Raw genomic sequence first — 18,503 nt, 5'->3', positions numbered from 1 at the left:
ACCTCCCCCTTCACCTGAGGTGCTCTGATGGGGCAAGAGAAGGGTTTGCCATAGATATGGAAGGGAGGCCTTGGTCCCACAAGATCCCAAGTTACCTCATTCCTCCAGCACATGCCCCCAAAGCAGTGTGAAAAGGACACCAGCCCTCAAATTGAATTTCCCTCCATAAAAACCCTGAAGGAGGAAAGAACCCCCCCCCCCCAGGTGATACCGGTAGAGGCAAAGAAAGGAGGAAAAACTTTCTGCCCTCCTATGTGAGCCAGGCAGACATATATTTTTGACAGATCACCTCATAGCTGCCAAGTTATCCCTTTTTAAAAGGATTTTCCCTTATGCTGAATAGGCTTCCTCGCGAGAAAAGGGAAAACTTGGCAGCTATGGATCACCTACCATCAATTCTCCCTCATCTGGTAAGAGAAAATTGGTCTGTTCCTCAGTTATTTCTTTGATCTACATTATCTACTGGCAAGAAGATAGGGTTGGCATACGTCTGGAATATCCTGGACATAGCCGGGATTTTGCCATCTGTAACAGCATCCAGGTGGAAATTGCTTAAGTGTCCAGGAAAATATGGACATATGGCAACACATGTTGGGAAGTGTAGATTTTATTGAATTTCCTTTTTTAAAAGTTTTAAAACTTCATATTTTTTTTAGATTTTGCAAAAAAAAAAAGAGTTCAACTTAGCACACACCCCTAAAAAATATTAAATATGGCAACCCTACAAGGCGTATGGCAAAAGAAACACCCCATTTTGTTACTGATAATCCATTACATTCCTTTATAGTGGAAACACACTTCCTGTGGCTTAAAACTAGGTTTGTAAGCCACAGAATCTATTTTTACCTCAGAGGGTGAAAGAAGACCTGGGCAAGTCTTATCTTGCAGGCTCAGCTCTCCTTTATGTTCTTTCAGGGTTTGCTTCAAGGCCTGGAAGGCATCTTCCGGAGTCCAAGAACTGTGGAATGATAATGCATGTAACGAAGGGGGCAATTAAAATGGTAATTGCTGTAACAGCCCTATAGCTCACTTTTGACATTTACAGAAGTTGTCCAAGTGCTTTGCGAAAGACCTCCATCTGAGAGGCCAATGGGGGCAACTTACTCAGTAATGCAGAGCACCTGGTAATAAAGCCATAGAGTATTACCACAAGGTGAAGAAGGATTAGATGTGAAACAAAACAGCCGAGAAATCTAGGCTTCCAGACAGCGGTGACATCATAGCTTACAATTTACTCACGGGGCTGCAGGAAGTTCCTTGCGAGAAGCCTGGCCAAAGCTTCCTGGAAGCTACAATCTTTAATCCAGAGTTGGAGAAGCTTTTTGCAGTCTGAGGGCCACATTCCCTCATAATCCACCTTCTGGAGGCTGCATGCCAGTGCGAGGCAGGGCCAGAGGCAAAAGTGGGCAGGACAATAGGTGTAACACTGACTTTTGTACAGCAGGACACATCCCCTCAGTTGCACACAAACCAGAAGATTCTACACACCCATCTCTTTGCAAACAAGCAAGAGACATTATCTACTCTGAGTAGAACCTAGGGGGATGCAGCAACCCCATCAATGATTTAGTGAAATGGTGGGCTTATAACAACTGTTGATATTACTGCAAATATTACAGTCAATACTTAATGATGAGAGCAGAGACCAGGAAAGTATGTGATATAGCAAATATATCCCTAAGGTCATTCCCATCCAGACGAGGTACGCCAGTTTATGAGGGATGATATACAGAGACTGACCAGCATCCTGACTATACTTATGGTTTAAGAGATGCTCCAGAGCTCAGCTGCCAAAGCAGCAATATATATCTCACATAAATGCACACAATTCCTTGCCAGTCTTCTTTGCCAAGGTTAATTAAGGGAAGTCTGTATAATCTCCACTGATGCATCCCAGCAGGCTGCAACGTAGGTGTTCACAGACTCCAAATATGTTTCGTTAGCAGAGATTTTGGATGGCTGCAAGATAAAATCTGTCCTCTTGAGTACTACATGTTTTTTTTGTTTTTTTTTTGTAAATGTCACAAGTGAGCCAGTTTTTCATTTGGAATCCTTTTGAGTGGCTTATAATTACTGCACCTATTAGATCCTGACCAGATGGGAAGTAAGACAGGAAGATTGTCGGAAGGGTGAAGGAGTACAGATACATTGCTCATTTATTAACTGTAAGGAGTAAACTGAAACTTAAAATAGAACCTTTTGTGATGATTCTCCATATTTTGACTCTTCCTTGGAAGGGCTTGTGTTTGCTGTGTCTTGCTTGCTGCCACTGGCATTAAAAACTGGAGCAATTTTTCATAATTTACCTGTATGAAAGGCAAAAAGGTTTATTTTCAAAACAGGGTTTTAAAAGAAACTGTCAAGAAATATCAAACCTAGTGGTGTAGGAAAATACCGATAACATTCGTTGAATTAACTTCATTGAACCTATTTTTGAGATATTTGTGACTATAACCAATAAAAGCACCCTTCTGTCCCCTTCTCAAACCCTAATAAGTGCTGGGCTTTGGGAAGGAGGTGTGAGGGATCTGACAGGGTCCTAGAGTCCTCCTTCTCTTTCCCAAAGCTTAATGAGTCCTTTCCCAGTTTTGGAAAGGAGGAGGCAGGACTCTAGGACCCTGCCAGAGCCTTGCACCCTCTTGCCAAAGCATAGTGCCTCCCTTCCCCAGCTTTGGGAAGGTGGCAAAAAGGCTGGGGGAGGAGTGTCAAATTTTGGCCCCACATAGGATGCCATATTACCAAGGTCTGTTCCTGTTCAACTATGCAGAAGATTTTTTCCCCACCTATCTTCTCCCCCAACCCTACACTGTATACAACATCAAAGTCTCACATCAAATATAACTGAACTGTGAGAAGGACTTGATGATCTGAAAATAGAGACAATGTATGTACTTCTGTAACCCAAGAAAATATTTAATAACACTATGGACAGCATTCTAAGTTTAAACAGTGTTGCTGCAGTTCTGCTGTACATAATTAAAAGGGTTGCATGGATATAATGGTTTACACTGGCTGAGGAAATAGTTTTTGGCCCAAAAAATAAACACCCCACCTTTATTTCAGAGTTAGACTCTCCCCTGACCTATAACATCAATATTCCAAAAGTACAGGCAGGTCTTAAGAAATCCAATCTATTGAGCTCAACATTATTTTTGTTTAAAATGTTGTATTAACGTACCAGTTCTTGGTCATTTGCTTTTGAAAATCTCTTGAAAAGGAGTTTGACAGTGGGTAATTGCAGAGGGACTTCATACTTTAAAAGCAGGTGGCTCAGCTGTGCCTGAGGCAGAAGTCTTGAAACTCTGGGATCCAAAACTTTACATTCTTCCTGCAGTTTTTCTAATGTAGTCAGGTTCAAAGGGCACTGCTCAAGTTCTTTTCTGAGGATACCCAGAAGAGAATCATTCTCTTCATCCATTGGTTTTTGAGCGATATCCTGAGAAAAGGAATGCTTTAAAGTATGTGTAAGGTCTAGCAATAAATTTATTATTTGAATTCATATCTCCCATTTGCCCCAGGGTCCCATACTTTTAATGCATTTACATGAACTGCTTTATAAACTCTTTGGGCAGAAATTAGGGACAAAACAGCAAAGCCATGAAGTTTTGCATTCCTACATGTGTGGCAGGGGGGTGAGGGGCAAATTACACTTGCACAGTAACACCATACCAGTTTCCTGCAAGACAGCTAGCTGTTACCCACAGTTTCTGTAGTCAACTCCTGTAGAGTTGAGTCCTCACTTTCTTCACTGAAATTTTGGAAATTTCCCTCCCCCACTTTTAATTCTCTTCAGCCTCCCTGATTGAAAGTATGGAAGGACAGTTAAGATGTGTGAGGTAGGCAGTCTACCTAGGGCCCACTTCTGAGTGACATGAATCAGATTATCCTGTAAGCGTCTGAAAACAGCCAACCACCCTGATCCTAATTGCATTTACTTGCAAGTAAGTAAAAAAATATTGGTGTAACTTTTTTCAAGATACAGTGGAACCTCGGTTTATGAACACCTCGGTTTACGAATTTTCGGTTTACGAACGCCGCGGACCCATCTGGAACGGATTAATCCACTTTCCATTACTTTCAATGGGAAAGTTCGCTTCAGTTTATGAACGCTTCAGTTTATGAACAGACCTCCGGAACCAATTGTGTTCATAAACCGAGGTACCACTGTATGTCTGTTTTGGATCAAACCCTTGATGTGGCCTTGGCCTTAAGTATTTTAAAACACTCTAATATAAAAAATGCCCAACAGCCAAACACCTGAAACTGCAAATTGCTTCGATTCTACTTAAGTTCAGTTACCTGTTGTCTTTCAAGTTGCTTTAAGAACTGAATTTCCATAGATGGTTTTTGGAGAGTATGAATGTAGGACAAAGACTTGTCACCAGAGGGAGCAGTGACACAATGTGTATTCAGTGGTTTTAAACCCTTGGATAACAAACAAGCAGTTAGAAGAGAGGCAATCAAAGAAACACATTCATTCTGTAAAGTAACTGCAGGTCCTGAAAACACTTTGCATGAGGAAAAAGAGCCCTAAAATTCAGGAAAACTCTCGCATATTAAATATTATATTCTTTATATCCTGTTCTGCGGAAGGAAGGAAGGAAGGAAGGAAGGAAGGAAGGAAGGAAGGAAGGAAGGAAGGAAGGAAGTTTTCAAAACACATAATACCAAAATATTAACTTTGAAAGCAGAGGTAAATAATAACAATGGCAATTATTCTCCTGTCACATGTTGCAAATATTCCAACACTATTATATACAGTATTTTTTATTTTAAAAAATTGCTGCAGCTCTGATTTGTATTGACTGATAATTTTTGCTTTAATTTGTGAGCATGTATATATTAAGATGATAGGGAGATACAGGATCCCAGTCAAATCAGACTATAACCTCATATGAAGAGTTCCTCTGTTTTGGATCTACTGGATAATATACAGTCCTCTCCCTAAACAAATGGTGATTCCATATGATCATGGCAGCCAATATTATATTATAGACTCCAGACATTGCTAGACTCCAACTCCCATCATCCCTGACCATTGGCCATACCAACTGGGGTTGATGGGAGTTGGAGACCAGCAACATATGGACTAACCACAGGTTCCCCACCTATGTTATAACTAATCTATTAGTTGTAATATAATATGGGCCTTATATTATAACTAATGTAAAATCCAGAGGGTGTACCTATGAGAGCCAAAACACCGAAGAATGAGAAGAGATGTTTACAGAATGGGAAAGTAAGAGAAAGATCCAAGTAAAAAAAAAAGCAACAGCATGAACTGGAAGTATAAGCGGTCGAAATTTTAATATAAGACAATTCTGTTTGGAGGAGTTGAAAGTTTTGTGATGACAATTGTTTCTTGATACAGGAGTTCTCTTATCAGAATTTGGTAGCAGCAGAATGTTCTTTTAACTGGACACCACTGTCATTATTTATCACCATCATTAGTAGTAGTAGTAGTCATAACAATAGCCACAGTAGTAGAAAAGATACCTATTAACCATTTATGTTGTTGTTAGTTAAAGAGTAAAGTCTGCTGCCGAGTAGGAAACTATAATAAGCAACCAGTACAGTTGTAGCGACTCACTTTTTTGTCCACAGATCTGCTATCACTTGTCTCTCCTTGTTTAGACTTTTGTTCTTCCTTTTCACCTTTGTTCTGTTGTTCATCCCTGAGACCATAATGGATCTGTTGACAAGGAGGCCTATTGAGGCCTGGAGGGTTTCCATGTGCCTGTCTTGCGTTGTGTGGAGCTATTGTCCTGAGCATGGATTGTGTCTCTGTTTTTACACCCTCCTTTGCTTTGCTGTCAGGAAACAAGCATGCAGTATATTTACAGTATACAGAGTCAAATACGTACTCACTTACATTGTGGAGCAACACCAAAAATATTTGTTTCCTGGAACATTTGCTGTTCAGACAGAAATGTAGTAAATCTATTTTAAAAATGTAGTATAAACACTGACAACTGGGAAACACTGGCCTGCGAGCGCTCCAGTTGGAGAACAGCCTTTACCAAAGGTGTCATGGGCTTTGAAGACACTCGAACTCAGGACGCAAGGGAGAAACATGCTAAGAGGAAGGCACGCTTGGCAAATCCACACTGCGATCAACTCCTGCCCGGAAACCAATGTCCCCACTGTGGAAGGACGTGTGGATCCAGGATTGGCCTCCACAGTCACTTACGGACTCATTGTTAAAACCGTGTTTATGGAAGACAATCTTACTCGGCTACAAGTGATTGCCAAAGAAGAAGAAGAAGCTATAATAGTTATAATCACTATTCTAAAAGCATCTCTTAGGCATACCTTAAGTAACTCTTTGGATCCTGGCCATTATCAATGCCATTCTTTTTAAAGCATAAAACCAAGCTGTGCAATTAAACCTTTTGATACTTTATCAACCAGAAAAGAAAGTTCAGTGGTGGTAAGCCATTTATATTAACACATATCGCCGTGTCCCCATTTGGCCTTTCTCAATCTGAAAAACACTTGCCTGAAGAACTTTGCTTTTTATAAATCGGTGTCAGGGATGTGTGAGAATAACAATTCCAGAACATTTTCCTCCTTTTTCTATTAACTTGAGCGTGTTTAGGTTGTGTTCGAGGTAGCACTAAGCAAAGCTCTCTTGTCAGCACAAGGTTTTTGTGTGTGCAGTGGAAAGTTATTTCTATCTCCTCTCCCCTCATGGGTCCCCCCACAACTCTCCAGAGCAGATTGAGGGGTGGTGTGGAGTGTGTATGGGGAAAGGGGGGGATCCTGTTGCACTAGTGCTAATCCTTGCACCAGCACAACTATGTTGTTGAATATTGCCTTCTGTTATACTGTCTGTAGTGCAATATATATCTTTCCCCTGGTGGCTGGTACACAAGCAGCAGACCCTGTGCTGAAAAACTACTCCTAAACTGCATCGGGGTGTCGCGTAGTGTTAGGAGAGGGGTAGTACCACTAGTGGGGGACATGTTGTGCTCCTTCTGAGGTAGTTTTTCCACCTTTGGTCCCCACCCTGCACTCAGCTCTCACCTACCGGTAGAAGCTATCAGCATGTGACAGCAGCCACACCTGAAGGAGTGGTTTCAACTAGCTAGCTAAACCAGGTGAGGGTTGCCAATGGGTCTCAAACCCTCAGTGAAATGGTACAGCCAAAGGAACAGCTTTTTCTTGCAATATGCTGTTTAAGATGTAGACTAGCGTTGTGTATTCTTGACAGTTTAAAGTGTATTTGATACATCCCACGGGTGCATATTTTTGGGGTCATTCACTTGACCTTGTCCTCATATAGGTAGCAGCATACTCACCCCATTTCTTTTGGATTTTCCCTATCCACAACTAATGTGGTGAAGTGGGAGGAGGGAATCCAACATAAAATTATATAACCCCACTAATATATATCAGATAGCATACTTACCCATCAGTCTTTTCTACAAGGCACCGGACATATTTGCTCCCAATGATTTTTAAGACAGTCTCATAATTTGCATTGAGCCCATATGGAATGTTTCTGACTGAAGCCATTGCCAGCACCTGCTCGCTATGGAAGGCTACTTCCCTGTAACTTCAAAAAGCAAGAATTTAGAGGCTCCCTATCATCCCCTTTTCTTTAAAAACAGAACTGAAAATTCATAGTTAGGATTCCCATATATATTTTTGGGCAAGGATTTACTCATGCTGTTGGTCTTAATTTTCACATGGCTATCTCTGCATGTAACCTATTGGGTTAACAATATGGTATGAGAGAGAGATCTGACACCCCAAGGAAATTTAAATTTCATGTGGGAGACAAGGCACAACAATGTTATTTGTCCTCAAAGAACTATATCTTTCTGTAGGGGCTGTCTTCCACTACAATGATTGACCCATACCCAGCACATTCTGGTTCAATTATGGATACTAACTTTTCAGTATAAAACAGTTGTTCAGTTTCTGCCTCAAACCCTGCACTTTTAGAAGGCTAAATTATATATTTCAAACAGTTAAAACACCTTCAGGAGGATCATTCACCTCTTGATATTGTGTATATTTGGCATGGAAAGTTAATTCTAACCCCCTGCCGCCGCCCCATTCTTCTTCCTCAGAACAGCACAGTCTGCACTTAGTAATGTAATAGCTTGAACCAGTCATGGCAAAATGAAGAGAGCTGTAGACCTTTGTGGTGGGAAAATCATCAGAGCCCCAAACTGCCCCAATCAAAATGGCATGGCAGCATCTCTCCCCAACTGTTTACAATCCTGGGAAATCCTTGAGAAGACCAGCCAGCATATTCAGAACTCCTAGTTTGATTCTGTAGCCCTGCAAGAAGTGTCCAGGGAAGATACAACCCACCCACCCCATGACCCTCTTGTGCAGAATACAACAATCACATATAAATTGTTTTCTATCAAGGGCCATTTCTGGATGAGACAGGCAGCTGGTGTCTACTGCAGGAATCAGATTGTCTTATTCTGAACCACTGGATTGTGTCCTTGGCACACTAATACAGAGGTGGGGAACCTGTGGGCCTCCATATGTTATCAGTCTCCAACTTCCATCAGCTCCAGCCAGCATAGCCAATGGTAAGGGATGATGGGAGTTCAACAACATCATGAGAGCCACAGATTTCACATCTCTGATCTAACAACTTACTTGTCCTCACTGCCAGAGCAGCTTCAACTTTCACAAATATACTCAATATCACTCTCAGGAAAAACAATCACATTAGGCTCTTCAACGTTCCTTTTTCTACATCCCTGCATCACAGTCCGATATCACCCACCTCTGTTGTATTCTCTGTGTAGCTTTGCCCTTTTATAAAGGTGAAGGCAAAAGATTTCCAGCTGTAGCAGCAGCAGCCGCCACCAAAACGAGTGAGCTGCTTTTCACATTCAGTCTGATGACAAATCTGCTGTTTCTAAGGACGCAGTGCTGTTGCTGGGCTGGGCTGGGCTAAGCTTGTCACTTCACAATGAGCGCCACGGGAGGCATGTGTTAGGTTGCAACTGATTGAGATGGCACATTGTTTGCCTGGTTTCTGTAGTGCCAAATTCTCAGAAGTCCTGTGGGTTTGCCTACCCAAGTGGTGGCAACAAAGCCTTTCCTGCAAAACTAGCAGACTGAGTGTACTGTACAAGAACAGGAATTAGCCATTCAAGTGAGCCTTTCAGTAAAAAGAAAGAAAGTTGACTATCAGAGCTTCAGTAAAAGTTCACTTTAGGGTCTTAGTTCATTACCTAAAACCACAATTTTGAGAACAGGAACAAAGAGCAAGAAGGAAGACGATTTGCTTGCTAAATGTAGTATTACTGCTAATACTGCTAATGGCTCCTTTATACGGGAGGGACAAATTATTTAGTACATTGGCACTATTTCACAACGAGTTGATGAAATGATGCTGAATTTAGCCAGGGCAATATGCACCTCCTCATACTAGAGGATAAATTTGTGGTAACGGATTTGAACAGAGTTGTGGGATTCTTTTTCAGCCCATGGGTCTCATTCCCTTTGGGCACCCTTCTGGGAACCACATGCAATCTTAAATAGAGGGCCTGGCCTGGGGAAGCAGCACATAGTGCAATGCGCAAATCAGGTCATTCTATGCCTTAGAAAAAATGCAGAAGTGGGGAGGCTCCAGAATAGGAGACGGCATCCACTTTGCTCCTCCTCAGTTGTTGTTCTGCTGCTGTTCTTCCATGGTTTCGTTCAGTGTATAGTCAGAACTCAGGCTCATTGTTTAAGTCGCTACAGACTAACCACAAGCTGTAACCAAGGTTTGTTCCATAGTTTACAGCTCATGGTTTGTCCAGGAGATCTAAAGCATGAGTCCAGGTTCAACTGAGATACTAAGTCAGGTCAGAGGTGGAGCAAGCTGATTGGGTGCCTGGGGGGGTGCCATGCGCCTGGGGGTGCCATGCACCTGAGGTCAGAGCCAGCCACCCACAGGGGCACCACGGGGCCTCCGGAGAGTCTGCCTGCCTCCTCCCACTCTGCCACCCTGCAGCTGAGGGGAAGGAAGTAGGCAGACTGTTTGAGGCAGTGCAGAGCCTGTGGGCGCCCAAGCCACCGTGTCACTCCCAGGAGAGACGCGTGGCTCGGGCATGCTGCAGGCCATACGGTGAGTGCCGACCACCATTTTGTCACCCCCCAGTGGCGACACCCAGGGTGGACCGCACACCCCTTGCTTCGTCCCTGAGTCAGGTTATGGTTTGGTTTAGTGTGGTGCAACAGCAAAACAACTGGGGAGGAGTGCAGCAGCTGGGAACTCCTGTCTGAGAATGCTTGCACATTAATTGTAAACCAAACTATGACTTAGTATGATATACAAACCAGGCCAATGTAAACAAAAAAGAATGACATATGAGAAGAATGTGAAAAGGCTGTATTATAAATTAACACCCTATAACAGTATCATAATTATTATTTTATATTTCTTACCTGTCCTTCAAAATGTGTGTGTGTGTGTGTGTGTGTGTGTGTGAAGGGGAGTTCATGTACATAATAACCACACATTGGGCACATTCGACAAGCCTTAAGGAGAATGTGCACAAACACCTTCCATAAAAAGGGAATTGTGCACATTCCTGGTCACTATATATAATCCTCAATAGGCCTTGGAATGTTCATATCTCAGCTGAATTTTGTACATTCTCTGGGCTGTATGCACATTCTCCAGTCAGTATGCATAGTCTCCAAGAAACATGTCATCACCACTCTATCTCTAAGCATGGGTGTATTTCACTTCAATTACAAATTTTATAATTTCCTTTTAGATACTCCATTGGAATGGCAGTGCTGGATAAATAGTTTAAAGTGTAGACCCATCTCGTTGCATGGACAATTTTTCCACACAGAGATATGTTGGGAACTTTTAAGCCATTGGCCCAACTCAGTTGACTCACAAGGCAGTATTTAGGAGTGCATCTTCAAATCATTATATGAACCCATTAGAGGCAAAAGGCATGGATCTGTTTTGCAAAAGCTTCAGGCAAAATCATTCCAGGACACTAATGCCCTTTTATTAGAAAGGAAACGGATAACAGGAGTCCCCTTGCTGCTTTGCTCCCCTGTAGTTTTCATGGTTATTAGCAACCAAACACCATCTTTAAGAAACTTGGCATTCCTGCCAGGCTGCATGTCAAGGAGAATCAGAATTTTCATATCATCGCAGCATGGATTTTCCTTCTCCCAAACTACTGTAATTTTTAACCTCACAAGTTTAAGATTGTACCTTAACATTTGTGGGAAACAGATGGCTCCTGCAAGCTGCCAACCTGTTGTTTAAAAAGCCTCTTCCAAGAATTGTTTTCTACCCAGAGTCGCTTAGCATAATTAACCTTTCATGTGATTTAATAAACAGGAACAAACATTTGCCATATCATATTAATAAAGAGAGCCACTTAAGGACGCGCAAAGTTGTTCTTTAAATCCAGAGAATGCCTTAATTCCTTTATATTTCTTTTCACGGCATAAAAAAAAAATCTTCAAGACACAGGTCACCAATTAATGTTGCAAATGCTTCCAACACTAATGGATGTACACAGGAAAAATACTTCTGTTAACACAAAACATTCTTTTGCTGAAAAAATAAATTGGGTCTGTCTCAAGGCAACAGTAGATATTATAGTGGCTTAATTAACAGGGTTTTGGACTTCTGTACAGCAATCTTATGGGACGCAGGTGGCACTGTGGGTTAAACCACAGAGCCTAGGGCTTGCTGATCAGAAAGTTGGCGGTTCAAATCCCTGCGACAGGGTGAGCTCCTGTTGCTCGGTCCCAGCTCCTGCCAACCTAGCAGTTCGAAAGCACGTCAAAGTGCAAGTAGATAAATAGGGACCGCTACAGCGGGAAGGTAAACGGCATTTCCATGTGATGCTCTGGTTCGCCAGAAGCGGCTTTGTCATGCTGGCTACATGACCTGGAAGCTGTCTGCGGACAAACGCCGGCTCCCTCGGCCAATAATGCGAGATGAGCGCGCAACCCCAGAGTCGGTCACGACTGGACCTAATGGTCAGGGGTCCCTTTACCTTTACAGCAAACTTATTCACACCATAACTTGACACTGTATAAAAGCAGAGACCAAAGCAACACTGCATTATCTTGATGTGAAGAACATTTATTATATAAGGCAGCAGGAAAACATATCATTGAGTCTGATGCGGTGAAGTGCAAAAGTATGGCAAATAGCTTCTCACAGGAAAGTAACACACAGCATCAGGTGGGAAAACATGTGTTTTTCAAGCATGGCTACCATTAATAGAAAGGAAGAAAGGTTGTGTAGACCAGTGGAATTCCTTGACCTTGTGTCTCCCAGATGCTGTTGGACTATAATGGCTGCTTACCCAGTCTTTGGGTGAGTGGCAGTTGCTGCCCATCATGGCAGGCCCTTGGCTCCACAGAACAAAATGCCTCTCCATTGTGTGGTCAGCTGCTGGAGAATTCCCACAGCTGGCCACAAAGGAGGGCACAATAGCCACCCACCCCCTAGTTTTGAATCAGCCAATCAGGTAGCCAGAGGGCCTGGCTGTATAGTCCGGCTGTGCCTGAGTTCGGGACTATTGGACTACAACACCCATGACTAGTTTAGCCAATGGTCAGGAATGATGGGACATATAGTCAAACAACATCTAGACACCCAAGGCTGAAGAACCCTGAGCTAGACTACAAGTATACCGTTAATACAGCAAGTGGAACTAGTGTAATAGAAGTGTCGTGTAACATCCATTATTAGTGAAATACAGCCTAGCCCAGGCATCCCCAAACTGCGGCCCTCCAGATGTTTTGGCCTACAACTCCCATGCTCCCTAGCTAACAGGACCAGTGGTCAGGGAAGATGGGAATTGTAGTCCAAAACATCTGGAGGGCCGAAGTCTGAGGATGCCTGGCCTAGACTTTCTAGACCCCTTTTTAATGTTAACTTTTGCATTTGATATTCTCATGGTTGATGTATTTATTATATTGGACTCCCTCTCTGAGAATATTCTCATTTTTATGTTACTACCAATGTGAATATCGCTGAGGGCCTATACACCTATATAATTATAATTCTCTTAAGACAGGGTGTTTAAAAAATAAAAATAGATTGAGGGGTAAAAAAATTGCATGGTGACACTGCTGGGACCATCAAGGGAATATGTTCCATTTTACATCCTTCCCACCAGTACCATTTTCATGTCTCGTATATTTATACAGTAAGTGAAAATAATAGAGCCTTGCAGTACTTTGACCTTTTCAATATTCAGAAACTTTACTGACTGGTCATTTCTGGTGGGGGGGGGGGAGTGGACTGTACATATATCAGAGTGATGGGCACTGTTGATGTTAAGAGCAATGTATTATTATTATTTTATGATTTCACTAATGAAAGGAAAGAACCACAAGAAGATTTCCTCTCAGAGGGTGGCAGAAAAGAAAATTATGAAAGTGAATGAAATGTAGCAAGGGAGATTAAAATGTAATAGTCTAAACCTGTCCAGTAGAGTTTTCGCTCTGGGCTATAATGCCAAATTGAAACCGTGAAGGATATGGATGTTTGGTTTACATGGCTGTCAGTCAAAAATGAATCCCCCTCCTACAACACATTCAGAACTCTCCCTTTAATAATGCATGTTCCTTATGCATGCCATCCATTAGTGTGATTATGAATATGAGATATTAATGATTCTTTTATAATGCTGAAGGGATTAGCAGCCTGAGGTATACAGGCTTTGTGGTATTGTTGCCACCGGGAGCAAATGATGCGTTTCCAAAATTACAACTAGGTCCCTGAAGCCATGAAGCATTTTGCAAGATGCACAGGACAGGGTGCACCTGAATTCTTAATATCTTAAATTACTTCTTTTTTTAAAAAAAGATTAGGCCAGATATGGCTGTCCAGATATTGCTGGACTGAAATGTCTATCATCCCTGACCACTGGTCACATTTGCTGGGGCTTGTTTTCTGAACCCTACATCTACAGGTTCCCCAATTCCCACTATTAGGAGAATTCATAGAAGGCGGAATCCATAGATGGTGGAAATGACGTTCCACCATATTGTACCTGTACGATTCCCAGACGTATTTGGCTGACCACTGTTGGAAACAGTATGCAAGGCATAGGCAAACTCGGGCCTCCAGATGTTTTGGGACTCCAACTCCCATCATCCTTAGCTAACAGGACCAGTGGTCAGGGATGATGGGAATTGTAGTCTCAAAACATCTGGAGGCCCGAGTTTGCCTATGCCTGCAGTATGCAGAGCTAGATGAACTAGTATTGGTCTGACCTAGCAGCGCCGGACATTCTCATGCAAATAACCTAAATGGAGAATATTTAACCCAGGGTTCACATTGCAACTTAAGTTGTCAACAGGTGTCATTTCACATGTCTGTGTTCATTTTTAAAGATTGTTAAATAAATCCACATAATCCTGCCAGATAAATTATCTGGTACACCTTAGGGACTCAGAAATCTGGAAGCAGATTCAGCTTTACAGGACCCACTTAACTGATTAACAGTTTAGTAAGAGTTCTCTTTCATTGGAGATGATAAACATGTTAAAATACTATATTCTTTCCTATCAGACCCCGTAGAAGTACTGCAAATTAAATAGTCATTCATGTGTAAAGAAGACTCATATTGCATCGCCAAAGATAATATAGCATCCAAAATTTATCAAGGGAAAGATCTATCCCAATTCACATGATCTAATTCATAAATTCAATATAGCATAAATTCAAAATAAGCATTACACTCAACTCTTCCTGAGCTGATTGTGGTCCTGTAAATAATCAACACGCGGTAAAGAACAAATAGTGATTTGCAACCCATGTTGCTAATGGACATGAGCACAAATCTGAACTCTGATTATTGCTTCAGTGCCACAGATCTGAAAAAATACATATTGAATCCGATCCCATCCATATTTAGCATTTTTTAGGTTTAGATGTGCATTTCAACATCCAGTGCTCAAATCAATGGTTGTTTCTTGTTTTCTTTACCAAATGACTTTCAAGTTAACTTTACAGAGATGTGGGGTATATAAGAGTGTTACCCACCTTTTCTTCCCTGGTTCTTGTACATAGTGGTACCTCTTACATCAGGCATCCCCAAACTTCGGCCCTCCAGATGTTTTGGACTACAATTCCCATCTTCTCCGACCACTGGTCCTGTTAGCTTGGGATCATGGGAGTTGTAGGTCAAAACATCTGGAGGGCTGCAGTTTGGGGATGCCTGTCTTACATCTTCCCTATGGTGAAATTCATGAGTTCTAACCCACATCATATGCATACCTCTGCTTTACTTTTTAGAGTAGCCATTTTCAGGTTAAGCCTCATGAACCTGGAACATGTGAAGAAAGTGAATCTGAATATGTTTTGTTTCAAAGACCACCTTGGCAGCTCCTCCCCTCCAAATTATGTTATAGAAAGTGGAGTCTTCTTCCTAGCATGAATAGACACAAGTAATTTGATGGAGTTATTTAATAGTTGCAGGATCGGACTTCTTTTTTTCAGCTTTAAAACTGCAATTCGACAAGATGAAAAGTCCCATAAAGTAATAACAGAGATGATATATTAATTTTATCTTCTGATGTGCTGTTTTAAGAAGGGGGACAGGGAAACAATTTTAACTCTTATATAAATTTCCATCTGAGGAGCTTTAGATTGCATATTGCATTACCAGAATAGGCAGTTAACAGCACATCTGCTGGTAAGTATAAAATTGACACCACATCTGTCTACTGGTAAGTGTATAACATATTGAATAGAACATTTGGAAGAAAAGGGTAGATGTAAGACTTTTAACTAAATTGTCTTCACAGTCCATAGCTATGAAATTGAATTTAAATGCATGGTGCATTGGCCAAATATATGTGGTGAATTCATTACTGATTTTCAAATTTCCATTATTTTATCATTGTAGTTTGCTAAAGTCGCTATCACCTACCTCACTAATAACTGAATCTCAAATCAAGTAACTGCCTGTTTCATATGTTGCAAGTCCCTTTCAGCCATCTAATTGGTATCACAGAACCCATTAAAAGGACTGCCATAAATCGTTCATTCAGTGTGAATGTTGCTCTAATTTTTGCAGGTAGGCCAGAGGGACTGAACCCTACTACAGACATGGCTGTCCTTGAAGGTAAATCCAGGGCCCTCTGTTCACTATAGCCCACACAGGATAAATTGTAGCTCCTTTTTTAAATAGGAAAACCCCCAGAGAGATTCATTTGGGGACACCATGGGGGTTGGAGCTGAACTTGCAACCTCTCCCTTGTGATCCCAGTGCAAAAGGCAGGTCCCCTCACCAATGTCATACACTGTGTGATAGATTAAAGGTTTTTTGTTTTTTTACTTTGTCCCACTGAACTGATTGGAAGCCCACTAAGAGCAAAACCTGCTTTCATAACCTCAAAGCCTAATTGCTTTTATCTCATGACCTGCCCTGAGTTTCATTTCTTACCCATAATAAATGGCAGAATAATCCACCACCTCGGTATATGCAGATATGCAGGAAAAGGGTGCTGGTACTGGGCACCATTGAGTACCCCAGGAAAAAGCACTGGAGTTATATATGTGTATAATAGGCAGCATTATTGGGTGCTGTTTCAATTTTGATCCTCAGCCTATTTCAAAGTTGATTTGGACTTAAATTTCAGGTGTCTTAAATTTTTAGCAGTTTGCATTTCCGTGTACCAGGAGCCAATAATATGGAAGCTGACACTATGATCAAATTGCACTCAGGTCCTGCCTATAGGCTTCCCACAGTCATCTGATCGGTCACTGTGAGAACAGGATGTTCTTATGGTATTTTGAAGCCCTAAAATCTCACTAAATATGCCTATTTATTAAAAGGAAAGAATGTCATATGGCCATTTAAAATTGAAATTAAACTGAGATCTTTGCCTCTGCTACTTGTGTGTTTGGGACGGGGCGGGCAGTCTTCTGTTCAGGCCTGTCCCAGCCATAGAGGCTAGTGGCGTGGAGAACCACAGCGCCGGGCACTGGAGGGCGCTGGAAGGGCGCCAAGTGAACGCAGGGTTCCGGCGATCCGGCCAGGACTACACTCCACTAGCTGAGAGGCTGCGCCGGCGTGCGCCGCGTCTCTCTCCTTCTCTGAGGACTCTGCGCTGCGCCTCCTTCTCGTTTCCCCAGCGCTGGGTTCCACTCAGTCGAGCTTCGCCACCAGCGCCCAAGCAGCTCTTGCTGGTCCTGCGGTGCGCGCGCTGGTGGCGAAGCTTGACTGAGCAGAACCCAGCGCTGGGGAAACGAGAAGGAGGTGCAGCGCGGAGTCCTCGGAGGTGGCCTCCCGCTGCTGCTGCGGTCCACTCTGGAGGGGGGCGCTGGAGGGACCTTAGTGCCAGGGCGCTGGATGGGCTTAAGACGGCCCTGCTTCTGTTTATTTTTTTAAAATTACCAAGTCTGGGATTTCACCTTCAACAGGACACAGACTGAGCTTTGAGCGCCTGTCTGAGACCTTTGTGTTGCCCTTGAGTTTTATTCCTTGGAATCTATTGGTGCACTAGCAAATCCTGGTAATTGGTTTAGGATTAAAAGGCAGAGCCTCACCACTCTTATGATTAACCAGAAGCCAAACTGTTTGTGTACAATGCTGACTTCCAACGAGAAATAAAAATAAATTATGTAAAGGGAGATCTTGCCTTCCTGCAATAATCTACGGTTAGAACCAGAGAAGGTAGACAGCAAGGTAATGTTTTTAAGAGAGAAACTGAGCCATTTCTGGAGCAACAAGGTGCAGGATAATATAAACCCATTTGTGGTACTTAGGACCTTGTGATGTTGATCTGTTATACTTTATTTGGTATGGAAATTTGTTCTGCAGTGTTCCATTCTAGATATCCCTTTTACTTTATTTGGCATTTCTATTTGAAATAAATATATAAAAACACAGCCTATGCACATATTAGGTTTGTATAAATAGGGTGTTTGTTTATACAGGCTATGAGACTCTTGAATAGATATATAGTCCCAGAACACATTCACAGTGTTTTTGGCTGTAGGCTGTTTCACAGGTTATGATAAAAAGCAAGAGATTGGAGGTGTGGTCAGAAGACATGGGTGGGCAAGACCTTATTCCCCCTTCTAGGGATGTTTAATGGTAATATAAACCACCAAGCTAACAGTTATCCAGAATAGCAGGTAAACCTCAAGGCCAATCATTAACTAAAATATTATTTTCAATATTTCCCATTCTTAACTTACATAACTTTTTCCCCCTTTTGTATTTGAATAGCATTATTTTTTCTGTCCTGTGGCCTCATGTTCTGTGTCACTGAAGCATGAATATCAGCATAACTTTAATTTTTTTTTTTTTGTGATATACAGGTTACCGCCACCAGCAAGACTAAAACTAATTTCTGGCCAATTGCTATCTGGATCTACACAGATGTAAACTGATGTTCTCAAAAACAGAGAAACACGAAACAAGCCTTTCCCATACTGCTCATTGCAAAGATGTTTGCTGTCTTTGTAAATCTTTGAATATGCAGAATCTGGCGAGAAATGAGTACTGATGCACTGAGAATCTTTGTTT

General features: G+C 42.0%; 1 protein-coding gene and 1 long non-coding RNA gene across 4 annotated transcripts in view; one reads left to right on the top strand and one right to left on the bottom strand.

Moving 5' to 3' along the window:
• C7H1orf87 (chromosome 7 C1orf87 homolog) overlaps positions 1-8,893 on the bottom strand; it is a 20,660-nt gene extending 11,767 nt beyond the window's left edge. The window contains exons 1-7 of one of the 3 annotated variants that reach the window (XM_035121455.3): positions 8,756-8,893; positions 7,412-7,558; positions 5,591-5,810; positions 4,300-4,425; positions 3,179-3,436; positions 2,197-2,306; positions 847-958 (exon numbers count right to left, since the gene is read on the bottom strand). In XM_035121455.3, the coding sequence (XP_034977346.1) occupies positions 847-958; positions 2,197-2,306; positions 3,179-3,436; positions 4,300-4,425; positions 5,591-5,810; positions 7,412-7,518 (933 nt within the window). In that variant the 5' untranslated portion in view covers positions 7,519-7,558; positions 8,756-8,893. The remainder of the gene's footprint in view (positions 1-846; positions 959-2,196; positions 2,307-3,178; positions 3,437-4,299; positions 4,426-5,590; positions 5,811-7,411; positions 7,559-8,755) is intronic. The other 2 variants (XM_035121453.3, XM_088673964.1) reach the window with 2 other exon arrangements.
• Positions 1-18,503, top strand: part of LOC148685040 (uncharacterized) — a 23,463-nt gene extending 4,960 nt beyond the window's left edge. The window contains exons 2-3 of the long non-coding RNA XR_015951033.1: positions 16,044-16,091; positions 18,296-18,503. This is a non-coding gene — a long non-coding RNA (uncharacterized LOC148685040). The remainder of the gene's footprint in view (positions 1-16,043; positions 16,092-18,295) is intronic.

This window comes from Zootoca vivipara, chromosome 7, assembly GCF_965207765.1.
Source record: "Zootoca vivipara chromosome 7, rZooViv2.hap1.1, whole genome shotgun sequence".
Lineage (NCBI taxonomy): Eukaryota > Metazoa > Chordata > Lepidosauria > Squamata > Lacertidae > Zootoca > Zootoca vivipara.
The sequence above is the reverse complement of the archived record's forward strand: the minus strand, read 5'-3'. Positions and strand labels throughout refer to the sequence as shown.